Source organism: Podarcis vaucheri, assembly GCF_965113315.1.
Source record: "Podarcis vaucheri genome assembly, chromosome: 15".
Taxonomy (NCBI): Eukaryota; Metazoa; Chordata; class Lepidosauria; order Squamata; family Lacertidae; genus Podarcis; species Podarcis vaucheri.
The window spans coordinates 12856867-12876073 of record NC_138753.1 but is presented as its reverse complement, the minus strand read 5'-3'; the positions used below and the strand labels follow the sequence as shown (position 1 = coordinate 12876073).

Sequence of the window (19207 nt, the reverse complement as noted above, 5' to 3'; positions counted from 1 at the left end):
AGTTGACTGAGAGCCAGTGTTGGACTAGGACTTGGGAGACCAGGGTTCAAATCCCCACTAAGCCATGCAGCTCCTTGGGTGACTCATGGGCCAGTCACTGCCTCTCAGCCTGACCCACCTCCCAGTATTGCTATGAGGATAAAACAGGGTGTATGGGAACCATGTATACCACCTTGAGCTCATTGGAGGAAAGGTGGGATATAAATCTAATTAATTTTGTCATTCTTATAGTCCACCTTTCTAGCTGAATGGCCTGGCAAGGTGGCTTTTTTTAAAAGCAGCATTGCACCTAAAATTTCATCAATAGTTTAAAAACCAATTTAGGTCCTTAAAAACCTAATATATAAGCATAACTAGGAGTAAAGTGCTCTGGGATAAAATGCAAGTCTGCAGAAGGAAATGCCCACCGTGACGCTCTGCCTGTTTCTGACAGACTGCCTTGCCCCCTGTGAATGTGATCCAAGCAGCATATGGCACCCAATGGGCCCTGGGTTTCTCCTAATAGAGCGGAGGCTCAAACCTCTAGCCAGAAGCTGATTAGCTTTAAGCACCTTCAGTCACATAGTGTAACCTCTGTCTCTTTCTTCCCCTCACCTTACCAGTGCAGCCTTCAGTCCTTAATAAGGTGGCAATTCAAATTTATGATCAGCACAGCTGTGATGTCCTGGAAATGTACTTGCTGGCAGGGGAGCAGATGCCTTCTCTGGAATGAGGGAGAATAACAGGAGACTCTATGGGTGCTTTTCTTCCCTCTGCGCCCCTCTCTCCCCAGGCAAAAATATTAAAAGTTGGATTTTAGTAGAGGTGTCTTTCTAAGCTATGGGATGTACGGCTTAGTTGGGTTGGGGATTTCTTTTATTTTCCCTGATGGTGTTTTTGATTTCTTGGGAAGGGGTACGTTAGTGCTTTCTCCTTAAATATTCATACCATTTCCCCTCTGGGATTTGTTTTTGGTAATTAGTGAAATTGGGAGGGGCCTGGCATCGTTGGAGTGCATGTGAGAAGCTTGGGTGGAGTTTAGGAATGTAACTGGCCTCCCATGTTATCCCTCCTGCTCCCTAAAATCTGAGGGGAAGGCTCTTTTCTGTGTCCCGATGTGGCTGGGTTCCAAGTTGGTCTGGAGGCACGAGAGGGCCCTTTTCTGTCGCCTCTCCCCAGCCGCAGAGCTTGAGCCCATGGGAGGTTTATTTGGCCCTCTGCTTTTAGCTTCCCCTTCCAGTTGCGCTTTTTATCAACCTTTGCATTTGCTCCTTTGCTGCTTGGGTTTCAGCTGATACACTTGTTGATTGTTTTGCTGTATTTTGATTGTTGTTGGCCGCTTGAGTGTTTGGTAAGTGGAAAGGCAGCAAATAAACAAACATTCTTGAGACAGGTTCGATCTTTAAATTCCTGTGTCAGGTTTGGGTGCTAACTAGAGACTTCTATGCCCCAGTGTAGGATTTTGTGGCCCCTAAAGGATGCCTTGCAAACAAACCCTCCCTACTTTGACTGTCTTCTCAGTTGATTGGCAGTTGTGGCATGGAGGGCTCTATCTGGATGTCTGGAGCCACACAGCATGGTGGGTTTCAGGGAGACTTCCCCAGAATTCAGCCAGAGAGGGAATTTCAGATTGCGGCCCTGTTTGAGAGAAGGCTTCGCGTTTCTCTTTTTTATCTGGCAGATTGTACTCAAATTGTCTCCTCTGTAACATTTCTAATCCCTACCCCACTGTGCATAATCAGGTGTGCCTTCCCTTGATATGAATATCTGAAATACTGTGGTAATGTTTCTATATTTAAGATCCTCAGAATCTTAAAACTCAGATTTTTAAGGACCAGTGTTGGATAGTGCGTAAATTTTTGTGCTGCTGCCGTGTTTTACTTTGAGGCCCGTAATACTAAAACAAGTTTTTCCTAAAGCGTAAATGCTGCATTAGCTACGCCTGAGCTCCCAGGTCCACAATGTTTTATGTGTCATGTTATGCGTATTAACTGTACCCCCACCCAGCCTTGTGATCAGTTTCTCTCTCTTCCCAAATAGGCCTACTATTGCTTTGTTGCTCCCATAGAAATGTAGACAAGTCGATCTGTGGCTCCGATAGCAAGCAAACATTTCACCAACAGCAGTATCATCTTACCTGCTTTGTTTCTCTCTAGATGCTGCTCACTGTGCAGTTTGACTGCTGCATTTGCAGGATGATGGTCTCGCTAAGGTTACATTTTGGTCCTTATCTGAGAGTAAATGTGGAGCAGGGGGGCAGCGGAAATAATATAATGGGAGTACAATTTGCTCCACAAAAGGGTTCCCACCTCTGCTCTGCTCCCCACCCTCTCTCCAGCGTGGAAATCTCTCCTGTACCCTCCCGTAAAGCAAATTTAATATGGCACCAAACAGCTGGCTGGCTTGGAAACTGAAAAGTTTCCTTTCCAAGAGAAAGGGAGGGAGATAATTGAACGCTTTGATTTGTTTCATGGTTTGTTTGCCCTTTCATTCCTTTCCCGAGGTGCTGTTTGTTGAGGAATGTCTCCAATTGCCAGGGAGATGGTGGGGTGTCTAATACTTTCCCGCCAGCACTCCTTTCAGCCAGAGCCGAGGACCATGGCAAGCCTGCGACATGCATTTTTAATGCAGAACTCTATACCCCGGCCCTTGCAGCACGGCGGCGCGGCCCTCTCTGGAGCTTTCAGATTTAACGCTCCGCTGAACAAAGCACAGGCTCAGGGCAGTCGGCATCAGCTGGCATTAACCCCTGCGCGGACCAGTTAATTTCCCCACAGAGCCAGCCAGGGAGACGGCGAAAGGCTTTTGTTCCATTTATTTGATTATTTCCAACATTGCCACGGTGCCTTCAGATACAGATTTATTGTTGGTCTCGTTTGCTGATCCCGATTGCTGCAATCTTATCAGCATCTAGGACCTTTCCTTACTTGTGGCTAACTCTTCGCAACAGCCTGCATAGATCCCTCTCCTCTCCTCTTGAAGAAGCATGGGGATTATGTGGAGTTGAACACATGTAGCTTCCTTGTACCAAATCAGAGCATTCGCCCACCTAACCCCAGGCTGTCCGCTTGTACTGGCAGCAACCTGCCACGGTCTCAGTTCTTTTGCAGCCATGTTGCCTGATGATTCCTGGGTTCAGACCTGGGGACTTCTTGAATGTAGCCTCTTCTGTGGTGCCATGTAGGCTGGCATGGAACTGATATTCTTACAGTCTTGTGACCTTCTTCTGACTGTACGGGAAAGTTTTCTGATGGATCAGTAAATAATAAGAAATGGTTGACTAACATCTGCTTAGGCTTGCTCCCCCACTCCCGCTTTCCTGTCTTTGCTGCTGTTCAAGCAGCAGTCTGTTTGACGATGTTCAAGAACGTCTAGTTCAGGGTTTCTCAAACTTGGGTCTTCAGCTGTTTTTGGACTACAACTACCATCATCCCTAGGGATGGGAGGTATTCCAAGTCAGATGTGATTCCCAAGCAGACTTCAGCACCTCTTAGTTTGAGAAATCAACCCCTGGTGTTCAGAACCCACCAACTCTCTCCCTTCTCTCACCCAGTACCATTACACATTGTGAATAGATTCATGCCGTTGAAAACTTTCCTAGCCACAAACTTCACTCTGGGAGACTGCCATTTTTAAAAATATTTATATTTTATTAAGGTGATTTCAGTTAAAAGAAATAAAGTGATACGGGGGGGGGGGGGAAGAAAAACACCAAAGATACATATAAAAGCAAAAATATGCAAAGAAAAGAAGAAGCAATATACAATATTCCCATACATTCTTGTATAAATTGGTATAGTGTTATTATCCTGGTGCTTATGTAAATGTTAATAGCCTACTACATTTTGTATAAACTCATTCCAAATGCTATCGTATTTATCCATACAGAGTCTGTGCCTGTAAGCAGTCCGTTCATAAATTGCCAGTGATGTCATATTGTCAGTCCATTGATTGAAGGGTATCAAATTTTACTTTTCCAATTAATAATAATAATAATAATAATAATAATACCTTTATTGTCATTGTACAACCTGTGTACAATGAAATTAAACAAGCCTCCCTCCCCCCAAACACTCAATCCCTTATCAAACAACACACCACCTCGCATGTCAATTTCGCTATGTTATTTTTTGGTCAACTGCCTAACAGCCCATGGATAGAAGATATTTTTTAGCCTGTTAGTACGACTGATTATACTTCTATATCTCCTATCGAAGGGTAGAAGATTAAAGAGGCGATGGCTGGGGTGTGAGTCATCCCTGAGAATTTTTCTTGCTCTCCCAAGGCAACGATCCCTTGTGATGTCATCTAGCGCACTCAAGGGACAGCCCATGATATCATTCTGATTCCTCAATATCAATCTCTTGGCCACCATTCGGGCGCAGAAAATCCATTTCCATTGTCCCGTTGATAATTTCCATACTGCAGATACATAGTTCAATAAAATATTATTGGCTGAAAGCTTTAACTTTTTCTGCACAGTCATGGTTACAGAGTCCAGCACTTTCTCCCAAAACTTGTTAAGAACACCGTACAACCATGTGTTTCAGAGAGACGTTGTCCTTGCCACATCTCCAACGCTGAGTTATTGCAGCTAGCCCATTTTTATACAACTGTAACGCCAGGCTCTGCCATCTGCACCTAGCAGCATAGGTCATGAAGGCTCCAGGAATACTGCAAGTTTTCTCCAGAAATAAGCATGAGTGTTGCCTCTGATGACACTCATAACATTAACGTGTTAACAATTGCATTAGAGGGGAGAACTGTACACCTACCATCCATAATGAGAGAAAGAGTCTTGCATGTTTAAAATGTGATAGAGGGAGATGTTAGCTGCAGAGAGTCAGACTGGATACAAAACAGGCAGAGGTGTTAATGGCACTCAGCAAAGGATTTACACTCAAGCAGTGTTTAAAGTGTTTGCCTTGAGCCCTTTTGAATTGCATGCACAACTTGACTTTAAAGTGATACCACAGAAATACATTTACACTTTTTAACAGTCGTGGACAGGCTCACGTTCTTCAGCCAAAAAGTTTGCCCGTTTTCCCTGTGGTATTGGACAGGAAATATCAGCAGGGCAGAGAAATCTGAACAAAAGGCAAAAAGTTTATCAGGAGGAGAAAGATTTCCCAAAGCTCAGCTAAGCCCCGTTGGGGTGAGGGACATTTTCTGTAAGGAGAGTTGGCAGGAACTGAGCCCTGCTTCCTGTCCCTGGGAGCAGCTGCTTCCCAGTTGGGTCATGGGTTTCTTCCTGACCCAATGAGAACAGGAATCCATAGTAAGAAAACCCCTTCTTTTTTACTAAATAAAGCCAGTGTCAAGCAGACACTCTTCCATTGAGGGTCAGAACAGATGTGACACAGCAGAACCGTGATCAGCTCTCCCAGTGTTTTTCTAAAACTTTTTTTTTAAGCTGCTGGTGGGGAAAGAGAGGTGGTCTGATTTTGATTGGAGCAATGACATGGTGGGGGTGAGGGGTACTTAATCTTTCTGCTACTCAGTTTCTCCAGCTGAGATCACACACATCCTGAAGCAAAGTTCTTAACCTGAAGCACTATTTCTGGGTTAGCGGAGTCTGTAACCTGAAGCGTATGTAACCTGAAGCATATGTAACCTGAGATACCACTGTAATAGGAAGCTTGAATTTTATAGGTCTCTACAGAGTTCTCTCTCTCTCTCTCTCTCTCACACACACACACACACACACACACACACACACAGTGTCTGACTTTGCCCCACTGCATGCTGCTTTGGCAGCATCCTTTACCTTAGCCTCACCACATATTCTAATACAGAAATGAAAATCAAAGCCGCCTGAGCAGAGCCGAGTGGGATAATGTGTACACCTGTGAAGGGCTAGAACGTCTGGCCCCTGCTTCATAACACTTCACAAGTGACAAGAGATGGCTCACCTGGCCAGTTTGTGACTAAGCCCCATAATAGGAGTTTGTTGACACAGAGGTTAATACAGCACCTGGCATCTCAATGCTTACTCTTTCAGACTTCCCTCTTATGGCAAAAGCAGAAGGAAATTGCAGTTGCACTGTAAACTGTGCCTGCATCCTGGTACATCCGTTCCTAAGTACTGCATCAATAGAATCACATTGTTCTCCGGGGCGAAGTAAGCGCTCTTTTTTATTGCAGGAATGGAGCTTGGAGATAACAGAGACTTCGTATTATGGCATCACAATTTGGCCCAATTACTTTTGAGCATTAAAGGTGCTATTATTAAGGGTTTCCTTTAGCACATGCTTGCAGAGCCCTGGAGATGGATATAAGGGAGACCTTTTCTGGCTCTAGAATTGTCTTAGGGGTCCCAATCCTGCCATCAAAGTAGCACAAGGGTATCCTTGCTCCTTACAACTGAGCCATATAATAGTAAACGGTGCTTGGAGGACACACCCGGCTGACCTCCCTTGATTTCGTTGCAAATAGAAGGCTCTATTTTGGTGGTGTTTCTTAGATTCTCTGCAGCCTAGTGGAATACTTTAGTTTTCAGGAAGCACATCTGGAAAAATGAGGGCCCTTCTAGATCAGATCAAAGCTCCATTTCGCCCAACTTCTTCCTTCCATCAGTGACCACCAAGTGTCATCAATTCAGATCAAACAGACTGTGTTTGCACACAACACGTAAGCTAAGCTCTCTAACTGACATTTTGCAAACCATTGGCAGCATACTTTCAAATCTTAAATTGCAACCTTATAGGCAATGTTTATTACTGGGTGTGTCCCCCCACAAGAGGGTACAAAAGCCATCCATTACATTGTGACTGTGCAGGATTTACTCCCCTGCCGAGTGCTGAAGTGTCCAGCAGGTGCAGCAGAGTTTGACTTAAGCAACGTCGCAGTCCCTAACCAGAATATTCTATAGAACTTCTCGCTGCAACATTTGGCCAAGGGCAGCCTCGCTGTTGGTGCCAAATGCTCGTTCAACTTACAGATGTCTCTGTTTTCTGCAAATGCTAGCAAGGAAGCAAATCTCTGTTTTCCTCTTTTAGTGGGAAGCAACCTTTTCTTTTACAGAGCTCTGTGCGCTGCAGGTGAATCATGGGCAAGGCTTAAGGAAGGGCTTCCAAAGAGTGACCAGTTCGCAGGTTAACAGGCATTAGATCAGCAGCTTTTAAATTTTGCATGAAAGGTCTCTGCTTATTACAAGAAAGAGGTATGTTATTTCAGCAGGTTTATGGCGAATCATAAAAATAGTAAAGATTCCTCTGGCAGGCCTGATGCTGCTAGGGGCTGGAGCAGACATAATGGAGCTGCAGTTAAGAGAGCAGCGGCCGAACACAATCTTTCATGCCTTCTCCCCACACTCCCTCCCTGGCTCCAGTTGCCTGCTGAGGGGTCTCCCTTCATATGAGCTGCCAAGAAGTCAGTTCCCCATGGTTCTCCTTTAAAGACCCATGAATTGATTGTAGCAGCATCTTTTGCGGACTAGAACCCACTTCGTTGCATGAAGGTAACGCTCACTGCATCTGAAGAAGGGGCCTCCAGTCCAAGTAAGCTTATGCCATGTCAGTCTCCGTGAAATGAATACAGTCCATATATGGACAGAAGGAATCTCCCTGGATATAACAGTTTTCACACACAGGGCAGACTAAAGATAATAGTTTGGGTTCCTCACTTGAAGCTTTATAAATTTATATATTGTACCATGACGAATGAAAATCATTAATTATGTAGCTGTTGACTAGGGGATTATTATTATAACTGAAATGTAACTGACATTACTTAAGACTATGGAACGCAATGATATAAGATCGGAAATGCACCCAAACCATCATGCGGGGAGCCACTTGAACTAAAATGTATTAATTGGAAGTTGATTGGCACTTTGATAATTGTATAATTTGGGAATTAATCAATATTGTTATAATTTGGCTATTATTGGGAGTATATTGGAAAACGTGTGTGTGTGTGCGCGCACGAAAAGAATGCAGTTTTCAGGGGACTTCCTAGATTCAAAAATCCTTTCATGCCATCAGCGATAGTACTGCATTGTTTAATCAGTTACGGAATAGTCTACTTTTTTAAACATTGAACAACTAAAAAATATTACCTTGAATAACTGGGTAATAGACTTTTAAAAAGCAAATATTATTTGTAATTCAAGTATTTACAAAAATTATAGGTGGTAAGCACCATCTGTAAAGAGGGCTTACCCCCTTCTCTCTCACACACAAATGATGGTATCTTCTAAAACAGTGTCTGCTAAATCTCAGATGTAAAACAAGGTAAATAAGAGTTTTGTTTCAGAACTATTGTTTGCTCATAGGAAACTAAAACTCATCCTATTAATTGACTCTTTAATTGAGGGTCACCCTAGTTAGCATAATATCGCCTAGGTCCTTTGGCCTAAACCTGCCTGAGTTTAACTGAGAAGTCCATCAAGGCAACACTAGGTACATTCCAATGTAACTCATTTTAATATGAAGTTTGGACTGCCCTCTGTATGAGAAGAAATTCTGAATCTTCTTACTTCGTTTAGAATTGCTTCATTTGTTACATGATCAAAGGCTTCTGACATGTATATGGCAGGCACCAAATGAATTGCGAAACACAGGGCTTAATTCTCTGAGCCATAATTTGAAGGTGGTTGTTGTTGGTTATTGTGATTCTTTGCCTGCTGAAAATGAGAGCCTTGAACAACAGCTTTTGATCATTCTTTAGATCACATTCTTGAATATCACTTGTATTTGCTGTTTTATTGAACATGGAAAATTAACACACTGCTGGGCTGCCCAAGACCAAACTGAGGGTCATTCTCTCTATATATTTTTCCTGACTCACTCTGTGTTGAAAGTAAGGAGAAGGGGATTTGCTGTTTGTGGACCCAGCAGCAGTAGAGAAGAGAACCTACTGAAAATGAAGTTGTAGATTTTGGTGAAAATCAGCTCTCATTTTTGTTGCCTTGTTGCATTCTAAAATATAATGGGGGCCTGAGAGGAGGAATACTGGATCACAGCTTGCCAGTTTGCTTTTCATCTTGGCAGGAGTGGTTTTCAATTTATTTGCTTTTGTCACCCCGTGAGAATTGAGTGTACCCAACTGTATACTTCAGTAGTGGTGGACAAGATAATTTTTAGTGAAACCTGTCAATGTCCTTCCTTCTCTGGGATATTTTGACAGCCAATTCTGTAAAGCAAGGTTGGCATTTGTTCTCAAGGGCCATTCAGTTCTCCAGATAGTGATCCAAAGGTCAGAAGTGTGGTTTGGTTGTTGCGTGATCAGGCTTTGCATTAAATCTGGTGCCACCTGGCAGTGAGGGCTTCACAATTAGGAAACACTGTGAGGTGGAACAAAAGAGGGCATATTGCATACAAAATCCCAAAGTAGTGTAACGTGAAAGTGTGACTTTCCTCTCACACACCACTTCAAGGTGGCATTCCACAGTTTCGGGGTTTGCATTATTTCTCTGGACTGTCAGTTGGTTCCCCATTTCTGCTGGAGTGTGTAAAGCCGTTCAAGGGATGGATGGGTGGGTGGGTGGGTAGGTGGGTGGGTGGGTGGATGGATAGATAGATGATAGATAGATGATAGATAGATAGATAGATAGATAGATAGATAGATAGATAGATAGATAGATAGATATTCTACTATTTTATGTAAGGTTGGCCCTGTCACAAAGGGCGTTGCACATAGGTTACCTACAGTAATTGTTTTCACCTGTTACCACCTTGTCCGAGTTGACAACATTTTATGACAATGAGTATTCAGAATGCAAATGAATGAAAATGAACTGCAAGTGCCTAGCAAAATATATAAACATGTGCATTCCCATTTTAATGCACTGGATCTGTTTGAAGAATGTGTACAGTGGTACCTCGGGTTACAGACGCTTCAGGTTACAGACTCCGCTAACCCAGAAATAGTACCTCAGGTTAAGAACTTTGTTTCAGGATGAGAACAGAAATTGCGCAGCGGGAGGCCCCATTAGCTAAAGTGGTATCTCAGGTTAAGAACGGACCTCCAGAACGAATTAAGTTCTTAACCCGAGGTACCACTGTATTCTTTTCAGGTATCTTTAAAAACATGACTGACCTGGTTTTCCCTTTGCAACGGTGCCAAGAGGCAACATGTTTACATGTTGGATAGTGTCCATCCATTTTGTTGTCTTAATATTCCTGGGAAGAAAGAACTTGACTTAGTGTGGGACTTTATCATTACGATTTCTTGAACAGTAGCTTCTTAAACACACTTGAACATAATCCTAATGCACCACTCCCGTAAAGTCTCTCGAACACCAAAAATTGTAGTTCTCCCATTCCTTCATTCTAAAGAAACGCCACCCCTGCTAAACACACACAAAAACACACTCATTCTCTCTTTCCCCCTCTCTGCACACACACTCTTCACAGAGTGAACAAGAGAATACCCCCACCCCCTTTCTTAAGGTCCTAAGTTTATGGTATGGTTTGTAACGTAGCTGGCTCTTGAAGGACACAGTTGCACAGAATTTTTGGAGCAGCCTAATAGCTTCCTGTCTGTTCCTTAATTTTTTAAGGCTTATTGAAGGTTTTCCACAAAAGTCCAGCAGATAAATCTGTACCAGTTGGACATAAAAAGTTTCTCTCTCCAGTTTAACTCTTCCATCCCCCATTAATAGCAAAGGAGAGAAAGTCAAATTGAAACAAGAGAAATGAACTCTCCTTCACCTAAAAGATCTGCTATGGATACAGTGGTACCTCGCAAGACGAATGCCTCGCAAGACGGAAAACTTGCAAAACGAAAGGGTTTTTGGTTTTTTGAGTTGATTTTCCCTATGGGCTTGCTTCACAAGTTTGTTTCCTTTTTCTTAAAACCGTTAATACAGTTGCGACTTGACTTCGAGGAGCAACTCATAGCACGCGGTGTGGTAGCCTTTTTTGAGGTTTTTGAAGACTTTGGTGATTTTTGAAGCTTTTCCAAAACTTTTCCGACACCGTGCTTCGCAAGACGAAAAAACTCGCGGAACGAATTAATTTCGTCTTGCAAGGCACCACTGTATCTACTTTGCTTAACAATTTTGAGAAGCTATGCAGTTGGACATCAGAGATGTTCATGTGAACCATAATTTGTTCACCAGAACTCATAATAATCTTTAAAAATGTTTGGGTGTAAATTATTGTTATTGTTAATATTAACAAAACACACACACGCACCAAGATTTGCTCAAGCAGAAAAAATATTTTAACATTATCAACACAACAAAACAGATTGTTTCATCATATTTGATACTTCGGCTACTTTAGCAAAATTAGCATAGCTGCTGTTATAAAACACTGGAATTAACTTTAAAAAGCGTAGTATTATTACTTTTAGCAAGGTTAGGTAAAATGCAAAGCATTCATAGAACTCGCTGTAGTCTCTGGCTTTTATCCCGGAATGGCAGGGTCAACCTCCATGTATTTTTTTATTTATTGGATGTAAACCAGAAACAAAGCAAAGTAACAGTAGCTATTAAAATGTGAGACTTTTTAGAAGGAGTTTTGCAAAATGGCTCATTCTCTAAGCATCACCATCCTTGTGATTCATTGAATATTTAAACTGGATCAAATAATTGATTGTCTTATGTGCCAACCCTTCATCTAAGACACGGGTGTCAAACACAAGGCCCGCGGGCCGAATTCGGCCCGCCAGACCTCGTCATGTGGCCCGTGTAGCCGCCGCTGGCCGCCAGCCTTCACCTTTTATTCTCGCTTTTTTTTTTGACACAAGAAAGCCGCCTCTTCTGCGCATGCGCGGCAGCCTACAAGCCAGAGAACATCTGCCCTCTAGCAGCGCCGGCCGTTCTACACAGGAAACCTCCACTTTACATGCATTCAGGAAACCTCCACTTGTTACAACCGGCCCTTTGAGGGTGACCAAACTGCTGATTCGGCCCCCGATGAATTTGAGTTTGACACCCCTGATCTAAGAGCTTGCTTGTGCCCTCTGCGATTTTCTCTCTGTCTCCTTTTGTATTCTTAAGACTCCTCTACAGTATCAGAAACTGCCTCCAAACCTCCCCTCTGTTGCAAAATCAGCTTACTGCGCAGCTGGCAGGGATGGCCTGCCCATGAGGTGGCAGGCTCCAGACAGCGGGCAGGTGTGGCAGATCTGCTTCCTGTACTTGTAAGCCACTTCCTCCTCTGCTGTGAGCCCCACCCACCCTGTTCTTGGGCAGCAATGGGCAAGCAGGGACAGGCAGGCACGCGGGGGAGGGGGGCATTTTCTGCAAAATCTCCTGGGCGGCCCTACCTGCTGGTCTGAGAAAGGAACATCTTGAGCCTCCTTGGGAGACCGGAACTAGCTATTGCACCCCAATCTTCTCTATCCCTTCCACTATTTTCTTTGCCATTGTTAAGTCAGGGATGCAATGCCGTTCTTTTATTTAAGTGAATTGTACAGTTCCCCAATATCAATAGCAGGTAGGGTTTTTTATTATTTGCAAGAGGTTGTAATAAAAAATTTAGCAGCGCATTTTAACGAGCCCTTGTGGCTTCATATTAACAGTTACTCAGTGCAATAAAAAGAAGAAAACAGCAACGGGGAAAATGTTACTTTTTTCCCCTTGCCAAAAAACGTTACCCTGTCCAGCTAATAAAACAGAAACGTTTGCCTCCGCAGTAAATTTCAAATATATATTCTCTGTGGGTTTTTGGTCCTCCCGCATGTGGAAAAGGAAGTTACAACAAGCCTTTCACGCCTAGGAAGTGCCACAAGCAGAACTGGCAGGTGACCAACATGTTGCATATGTTAGGTGAACTCTTTGTATGTGGACTGGCAGTAAGTTCTGGACAGAGAAGAGTGTGTCTAATGGAGCTCCCTGGCTCAAGGTGTGTGATGGCTGGTAGTTTAGATTATGTTAGAATAGGATTAAGAAGATCTCTGCAGGTCGGACCAAAATTCTATCTAGTCCAGCATCCTCTTTCCACCAGTACCTAAGCTTATGCCTTCAAGATGCCCACAAGCTGAAGGCAATAGCCCACTCCTATTATTGTTCCCTAGAAAATGGTACCCCGACTCATGTTGTTGTTGTTGATGATGATGATGTTGGCCTCTAAACATGGAGAGACCATTTCCCCATCATGACTAATAGCTATTGATAGACCTATATTCTTCCCCATGTATTTATCACTAAATTGTCTTGCGTAGCATCTCAGCCCACGACCATCACCACATCACAATGAATTCCTCATTACACACATTCGTAACTGGCAGTCGATGGTTACAAGACAAGATCCCTAAATGGAACATCCGTGTTCAGAGCCAGCGTACCTCTGAATACTTGGCTGCTGGGAGCAAATAGTAATGGATGGCAATTACCTTTATTCACTTTTGTGGAATTGGGAATTCTGGGCCAGTTCTGTCTGGGTAGTCTTTTTTAAAGTTCTTCTGGAAGTGCGTGTTAGCAGAAGACTTCAGTAGTGCTTTTGCTGTGTTCAGTACTGGAAATGAAACAAGGTCCAGAGATGGTTCAGATGGTTGCTTTTCTGTAGGCTCAGCGGTTCAGCACCATTTGAAAAGCTGTTACCATGCACCAATAAATTAGAGGTTTGTTGTTGGTTTAAATGCTTTAATTAAAATATTTATCACCTGCCTGAGTTCTTGAGATAGAAGCTGCAAGCCCAACACAAAGTTTATAGTGTGAAAAGTCATTCCTCCCCTCATCGAATTTCTGAGCAACTTTAAATAGGATTAGGATGTCTTTGCACTGCAGTTTACTCTAGGACCTACCATTAAAAAAGTGCTGTAGAATTAGCAGAGATATACAGTTCCATGAACTATGTAGCCACAGAGAAACCCTTCCCACCACCATGAAGAAATGTGAAATTTTGAATGCATGTGTGTACACACAACCAGTACAAACATTTATATATTTGATTGGCTATGGCTTTCTATACCAAATTTGGGAATATTAAGTCAGTCACATAGAAGAGATGGAATCAAGAAGATACTTATGCTGTTATGGACACCAGACATTTATGGAGTCACATTAAGAGTATATTAAGGGTGTTGCAAATTATTGGCTTTGTCTTTTTTATGTAGCCTCCTTGCCCATTTTTGGGGGGCAGAGAAATAACATAACCAGCCATGCCACAGTATATAAATTAGTACATAATCAAGAGTCACACTTGCAGTGACTCTTGCATTTCCCCCCATAGACTCACATTTGAAAGAATAGTTTCTGAATGGGAGTTTCCAGTGTACTGTTTTATGTTCAGGTCTGTTTGGCCCATCTGATCACTTGGTAGCAACTTGAAAATCCTTCCTTACCATTCAGGGTGTTACCATGCTACAAGGAACCAGCATGTCAAAATCCATGTTCTACACTGAGACGGAGTTTATTAAGGGTCTGAAACTGGAGAAAGTTTTATCTGTTAATATATCATTGAAAACTGTGATGAGTTAGGATGATCAGGGGTATGGAGTGACTACCCTAAAAATCAGTTTGAAATCAGTGTGTTTGTACTTAACCCTGCTGTGTTACAAATATATTGCAGAGATGTAGCATACTGGGGGGGGAAGGGGGGAGAGAAAAAAATCAAACACTGGAGTGCAAAGCTACCCACAGTTGACGGGTAATTTGACTTGATCATTGATTAACGTATCCTGTTTCTTGTTTTCTTCCAGGTCTGATGAAATTGAGATTATCATGACAGACCTTGAAAGAGCAAATCAGGTAAGGTTTTTTTTAAGCCAGTATTGTTGGTTGGATTGTAAAGGCAGCCTTGAAGTGTCATGCTTGTCAGTTGTAGCACTGCAACTCCCATCAGCCTCAGCCTGCATGACCAAGAGCTAGGGATGATGGGAATTGTAGTCCTACAACATCTGGAGAACCCCCACCCATTCCACTTTACTATTAAGTCTGATGCAGAGCCTAGCAAGCCGAGTTTCACTTGCCTTGCACACATTCTGGTGAACATTCTGTTGTCTTAGCCAAACCTATGACACAACACTAACATGAGGATGAAATGTGCCACCATGGTTTCCTTGGAGGAAAAGGAGAAATGTATTTGGCAGTTTGAGACTTTGCTTTTAATACAGTAACCCTTTTGCTACCAAATGGCACAAGTTCCTTAGAGGAGGGGCAGGATAAAAACATAATGTGGGATTTAATTTTGTGTGTGTTTTTGTTCTTAATGACTATTGTTCCATTGTTCGTATTGTATTTTAATTGTATCATCTGTTTTATGGGCTGGGTATGGGACATTTGTTATGGGGCACCTATATAACTACAGTTATGCTGGATGATCAATGTTTTCATTGACTAAAACAGGAATAGCCCTCCAAATTGTGTGCTACTTCTCATGTCATCCTGGCTGGGGCTGGTGCAGCTTGGAGTCCAAATATCTCTAGATCAGCGCATTGGCTTCCCCTGGATTAAACATCTTTCCCTAGCTTGCAAGCTTCACCCTGTCTGTGTGGGCAGGAGAAATAGCGATGGAGAAAAGAGGCTTGACAAAAAAACATTGTGCTTGTTTCAGGCAAAGCAGGCTGAGGATCTCTTAATTCAGCATTTACTCGTGAGAATTATTCCCATGAGGAATCTTGCAGCACAGCCTGCTTTGGCTGGGAGTATAGAAGGCAATTGAATCAAAGGGTTCCATTTCCACTTGCATTCATCCAGCCTGGGAAATTCAGTGGGCCGCAGCATTTGTGTCAGCAGGGGATTCCTTGCTCCTAGCGTTAAATTGCTGTCATAATCGCTCAATTATTTCTTCCTTGTACTGTTTAAAATAAAAATCCATCACATTCTGAGGCTCTCCCTCCCCCCATCGTTTATTAGGTTGAGTGTTTAGGAAAATCAATTATACTCAGTCGGGCATGAATTGATGAATGTTCGTGCAATAATTGCCAGTTGTTAAATCAAATGTACATTCTCTTCCCCCCTACACCCTGTGGGCCCCCCTCCCCCAAAAATATTTTTTACAAAAAAAAATATATACAGTATATATATACCCTTTTCATTTCTTTCAGAGAGCAGAGGTAGCTCAAAGAGAAGCCGAATCCCTGAGGGAGCAGCTCTCGTCCGCTAACAAATCTCTCCAGCTAGCTACCCAGATCCAGAAAGCACCCGATGTGGTAAGAGGCAGTATATGTACACTGGGCTTTGCCCTTTCCTGAAACACCTCCAGCTCAGCTTCTTGCACTTTGCTGCCAGGCAGAGCTGAGGTTTTCAGCTGCCGCCAGAATTGTGTTTCTTGGGAATCGCCTTTCCCTTGCGATGCCTTCAAGTACAGCTGCTTGTTGTGCCGGGTTTGGAGCAGGGACATTGATGGGAGGATGGGGGGCTTAGCAACCTTGCCGTTTTCATAGGGGAGCTGTAAGGTAGGGGTTGCTTATTTGGAGCTTTGCTTTGTCTAGCCTGTAGATTGCAAAGCGGGAATAAACCAGGGACTGTGCCTGAACCAGGGACTGAAGACCTTGAAGTTCTTTTAGTGCAGCGTCTATCAGAATTATTTGCATGGTCACAACATGCTAGATGGTGTGCAAAAAAGGTGGCCTGTTGCTTGTCTAGTCAGCTCTTCACTTCCTGTAGTTGTGAAAATTCACGCAAAAGCTGAGTCTGCATGGTTGTATTTATTTATTTTTGAAAAGTAAGTTCCTAGACCACGCCAATCTTAAACTTTGGGCAGATTCATACAGGTGAAGGTGGTTCTTAAGGTATCTTGGTCCCAGGATGTTTGGAGCTTTAAATGTTATTGCCAGCTCTTAAATCAAGCCCCAAAACAAATAGATAGCCGACAGAAATGGAAATATATTTCATTTCCCCAAGTTCTGGTCAATGATTTAGATCAGTAGAAGTTTTCAAACTTGCTTCAAGGGGCAGCCCCATGTAGAGAACATTACAGTAATCTGATCTATAAAGTTGGAAATATTTTGTCATCCCTTTCAACAGACATGTTTTCATACCTTTCAGAAGCAACCAAAGTTAAATGAGGGGGATAGACTTTTCTGAGTTGCCTGTCTCTGATACCTGCCCTTTAATCTCTTGCTTCTGCCATCATTTCTGGATGAACTACCGGTGTTTTTAGGCCTGCTGTTTTGCCAGGGTGTGATTTCTATCTATCTCTCCACCCCTTTCTCACTTCAACCCCCCCCCCCCAATGTCTTTTAGGAGCAGGCCATCGAGGTGCTGACAAGATCCAGCTTGGAAGTAGAACTGGCTGCAAAAGAGCGTGAAATCGCTCAGCTGGTAGAAGATGTGCAGAGACTCCAAGGCAGCCTCACCAAGCTCCGGGAAAACTCCACCAGCCAGATCTCTCAGCTTGAGCAGCAGCTGACCGCCAAGAACAGCACACTCAAAGTAAGGTCCTCCAGGGCTCTCTGCTCCATCTTTCTTTTGGGATGAGACCAGAGGCACAGACAAGTTGCATCAGAGCCTAAGAGCCCTGGTGGATCAGCCCAAAGGCCTATCTAATCCGACCTCCTATTTACCAAGGTGGCCAATCAGATGCCTGTGGGAAGACAGTAGCCCTCTCCCACTTCTGGTACACAGAGACATGGCACTTCTGATCCTATAGGTAGTATGTGGGCATCATGACTAGTGGTCAATGTATGCCTGTGGTGTAAGGGGCATTCTTGTTTCCAGGTGCAGTGTTACCAAGCTCCTTCCGGCCCTGCAATGTGTTTGTTTTTAACTTTTAACATCCTCCAACACAAATGACAATTTCTCAGTGGACTTGCCACAGTGATTCCTACTTACTCATGTTCAAAATTCAGATCCATTCTGTTGTAAGTCTGGCTGAAGCAAGAGAAAACAACATTTGGCATAAGAAGGAGCAAGCCTTTGTTTCTATTACGTTTATATCCCGCCTCTCCTCCAGTGAGCTCAAGGCAGCACACACAGTTCTTGGTTCTCCCCATTATATCCTCACAACAACCCCGTTGACTGATAGGTTGAGAGATAACGAGTGGTCAAAGTCACCCAGGAGGCTTCATGGCTTAGTAGGGATTTGAATCTTAATGTCCCCCAGTCCTTTGTCCACAAATGTTAAGCACTTCACCGCACCAGTTCATATGGATTCCATTCTCTCCCCTGTCCAGGAATTTGGGTGCTGCCCACAGGTTCGAATTCTGAGCATCACTGCTTTGCTCAGCAAACAAGTGTTGCCAGCTCTCAGGGTGCTCACTCTCGCCTCCTCGTCTCACCATCGTTGATCGGGAAGCAAATCAAAAGTTATGGGTGGTGGTGTACATTATGAAGCCCGTCTTTATGATTTGAAACTGGCCTGTTAGGATAATTGTGGTTGTTGCTTCTGAAAATGTCTGCAAACACAACACATGCTGCAACCCTGAGCTGTGGGTCCTGCCAGAGAGAACTGCCTTACAATGAATCAAACCACTGATCTTTCTCACCCAGTGTTGTCAACCCCATCTGGTAGCGGCATTGGAAGGCAGGGGAGGAAGGGAGAGACTGAGCCTTTCCTGTCTGTGTATCTTTGGTTGTGCACAGTTAACGTGGCTGTCCTGGTTCAGTAGCAAGAATCAAAACTGGTACATTTATCTTGGGGGAAGGGGTTAAGAAGAAAGGGATGCAGCTTTCTGTTTTGAATGCAGGCCATCTGAAAATATTATGTAATCATTTAATAAAGGCCTTAAGGCTAGGACCTGGAAGAGGAACCGTTTTTGCTTCTTGGATGCTTTTTCTTGTTCATTCTTTGTACCCAGTGAGTAGGTTAATAAACTTAGATTGGCTTCATGATAAGATGCCTTTTCCTGAGCTACTGCATGGGAGTCTCCCCCCACCAACTCCACTCCTGTTAGTGCATCATTTTGCAAGCTCCCAGAGGATGTATTTTTAGACCTTGCGTGACATTAGAAACATGCCTTTTATTTTGTCTGAAAACGAACCAAGTCGATAGTTGGAGCCAGATATTAGTTCCTCCAGATTGTCTCACAGCTTGAACCTTTTGTTCTGCTTTGCATTTTGCTGGGTTCTTCCAGACAATTGCTATGCTAATTTCTTCCCACAACTGTTGCAGTGAGATGGGGGGCACTTGGTGCCTAAATGGCCTGATCGCATCAGACTATAGGTATCTCCTCTTTCTGCCTTGGTGGGCATCGTGTTAGCTGGATCAAGAGGAAAGTCATTCCTCTGATAGGGGTAACACATCCCACAGGTGATGACAGGCAAGTTCCCAAAGTTTTCTGCCTCCTCTCCAGAGAATGGGGCCATCCCACCCACCAATCTGATCCTGTCTGTCGTTTTTGTTGGGTCTGACTTGTCAGGTGGAAGAATTTTAATCTAATCAAAATAATG

At 43.4% G+C, this 19207-nt stretch overlaps 1 protein-coding gene across 7 annotated transcripts in view; it reads left to right on the top strand.

Moving 5' to 3' along the window:
- CUX1 (cut like homeobox 1) overlaps window positions 1-19207 on the top strand; it is a 267797-nt gene that overhangs the window by 151167 nt on the left and 97423 nt on the right. For all 7 annotated transcript variants that reach the window (XM_082201347.1, XM_082201345.1, XM_082201343.1 and 4 more), the window contains exons 9-11: window positions 14575-14623; window positions 15922-16026; window positions 17063-17251. In XM_082201347.1, coding sequence (XP_082057473.1) covers window positions 14575-14623; window positions 15922-16026; window positions 17063-17251 — 343 coding nt within the window. The remainder of the gene's footprint in view (window positions 1-14574; window positions 14624-15921; window positions 16027-17062; window positions 17252-19207) is intronic.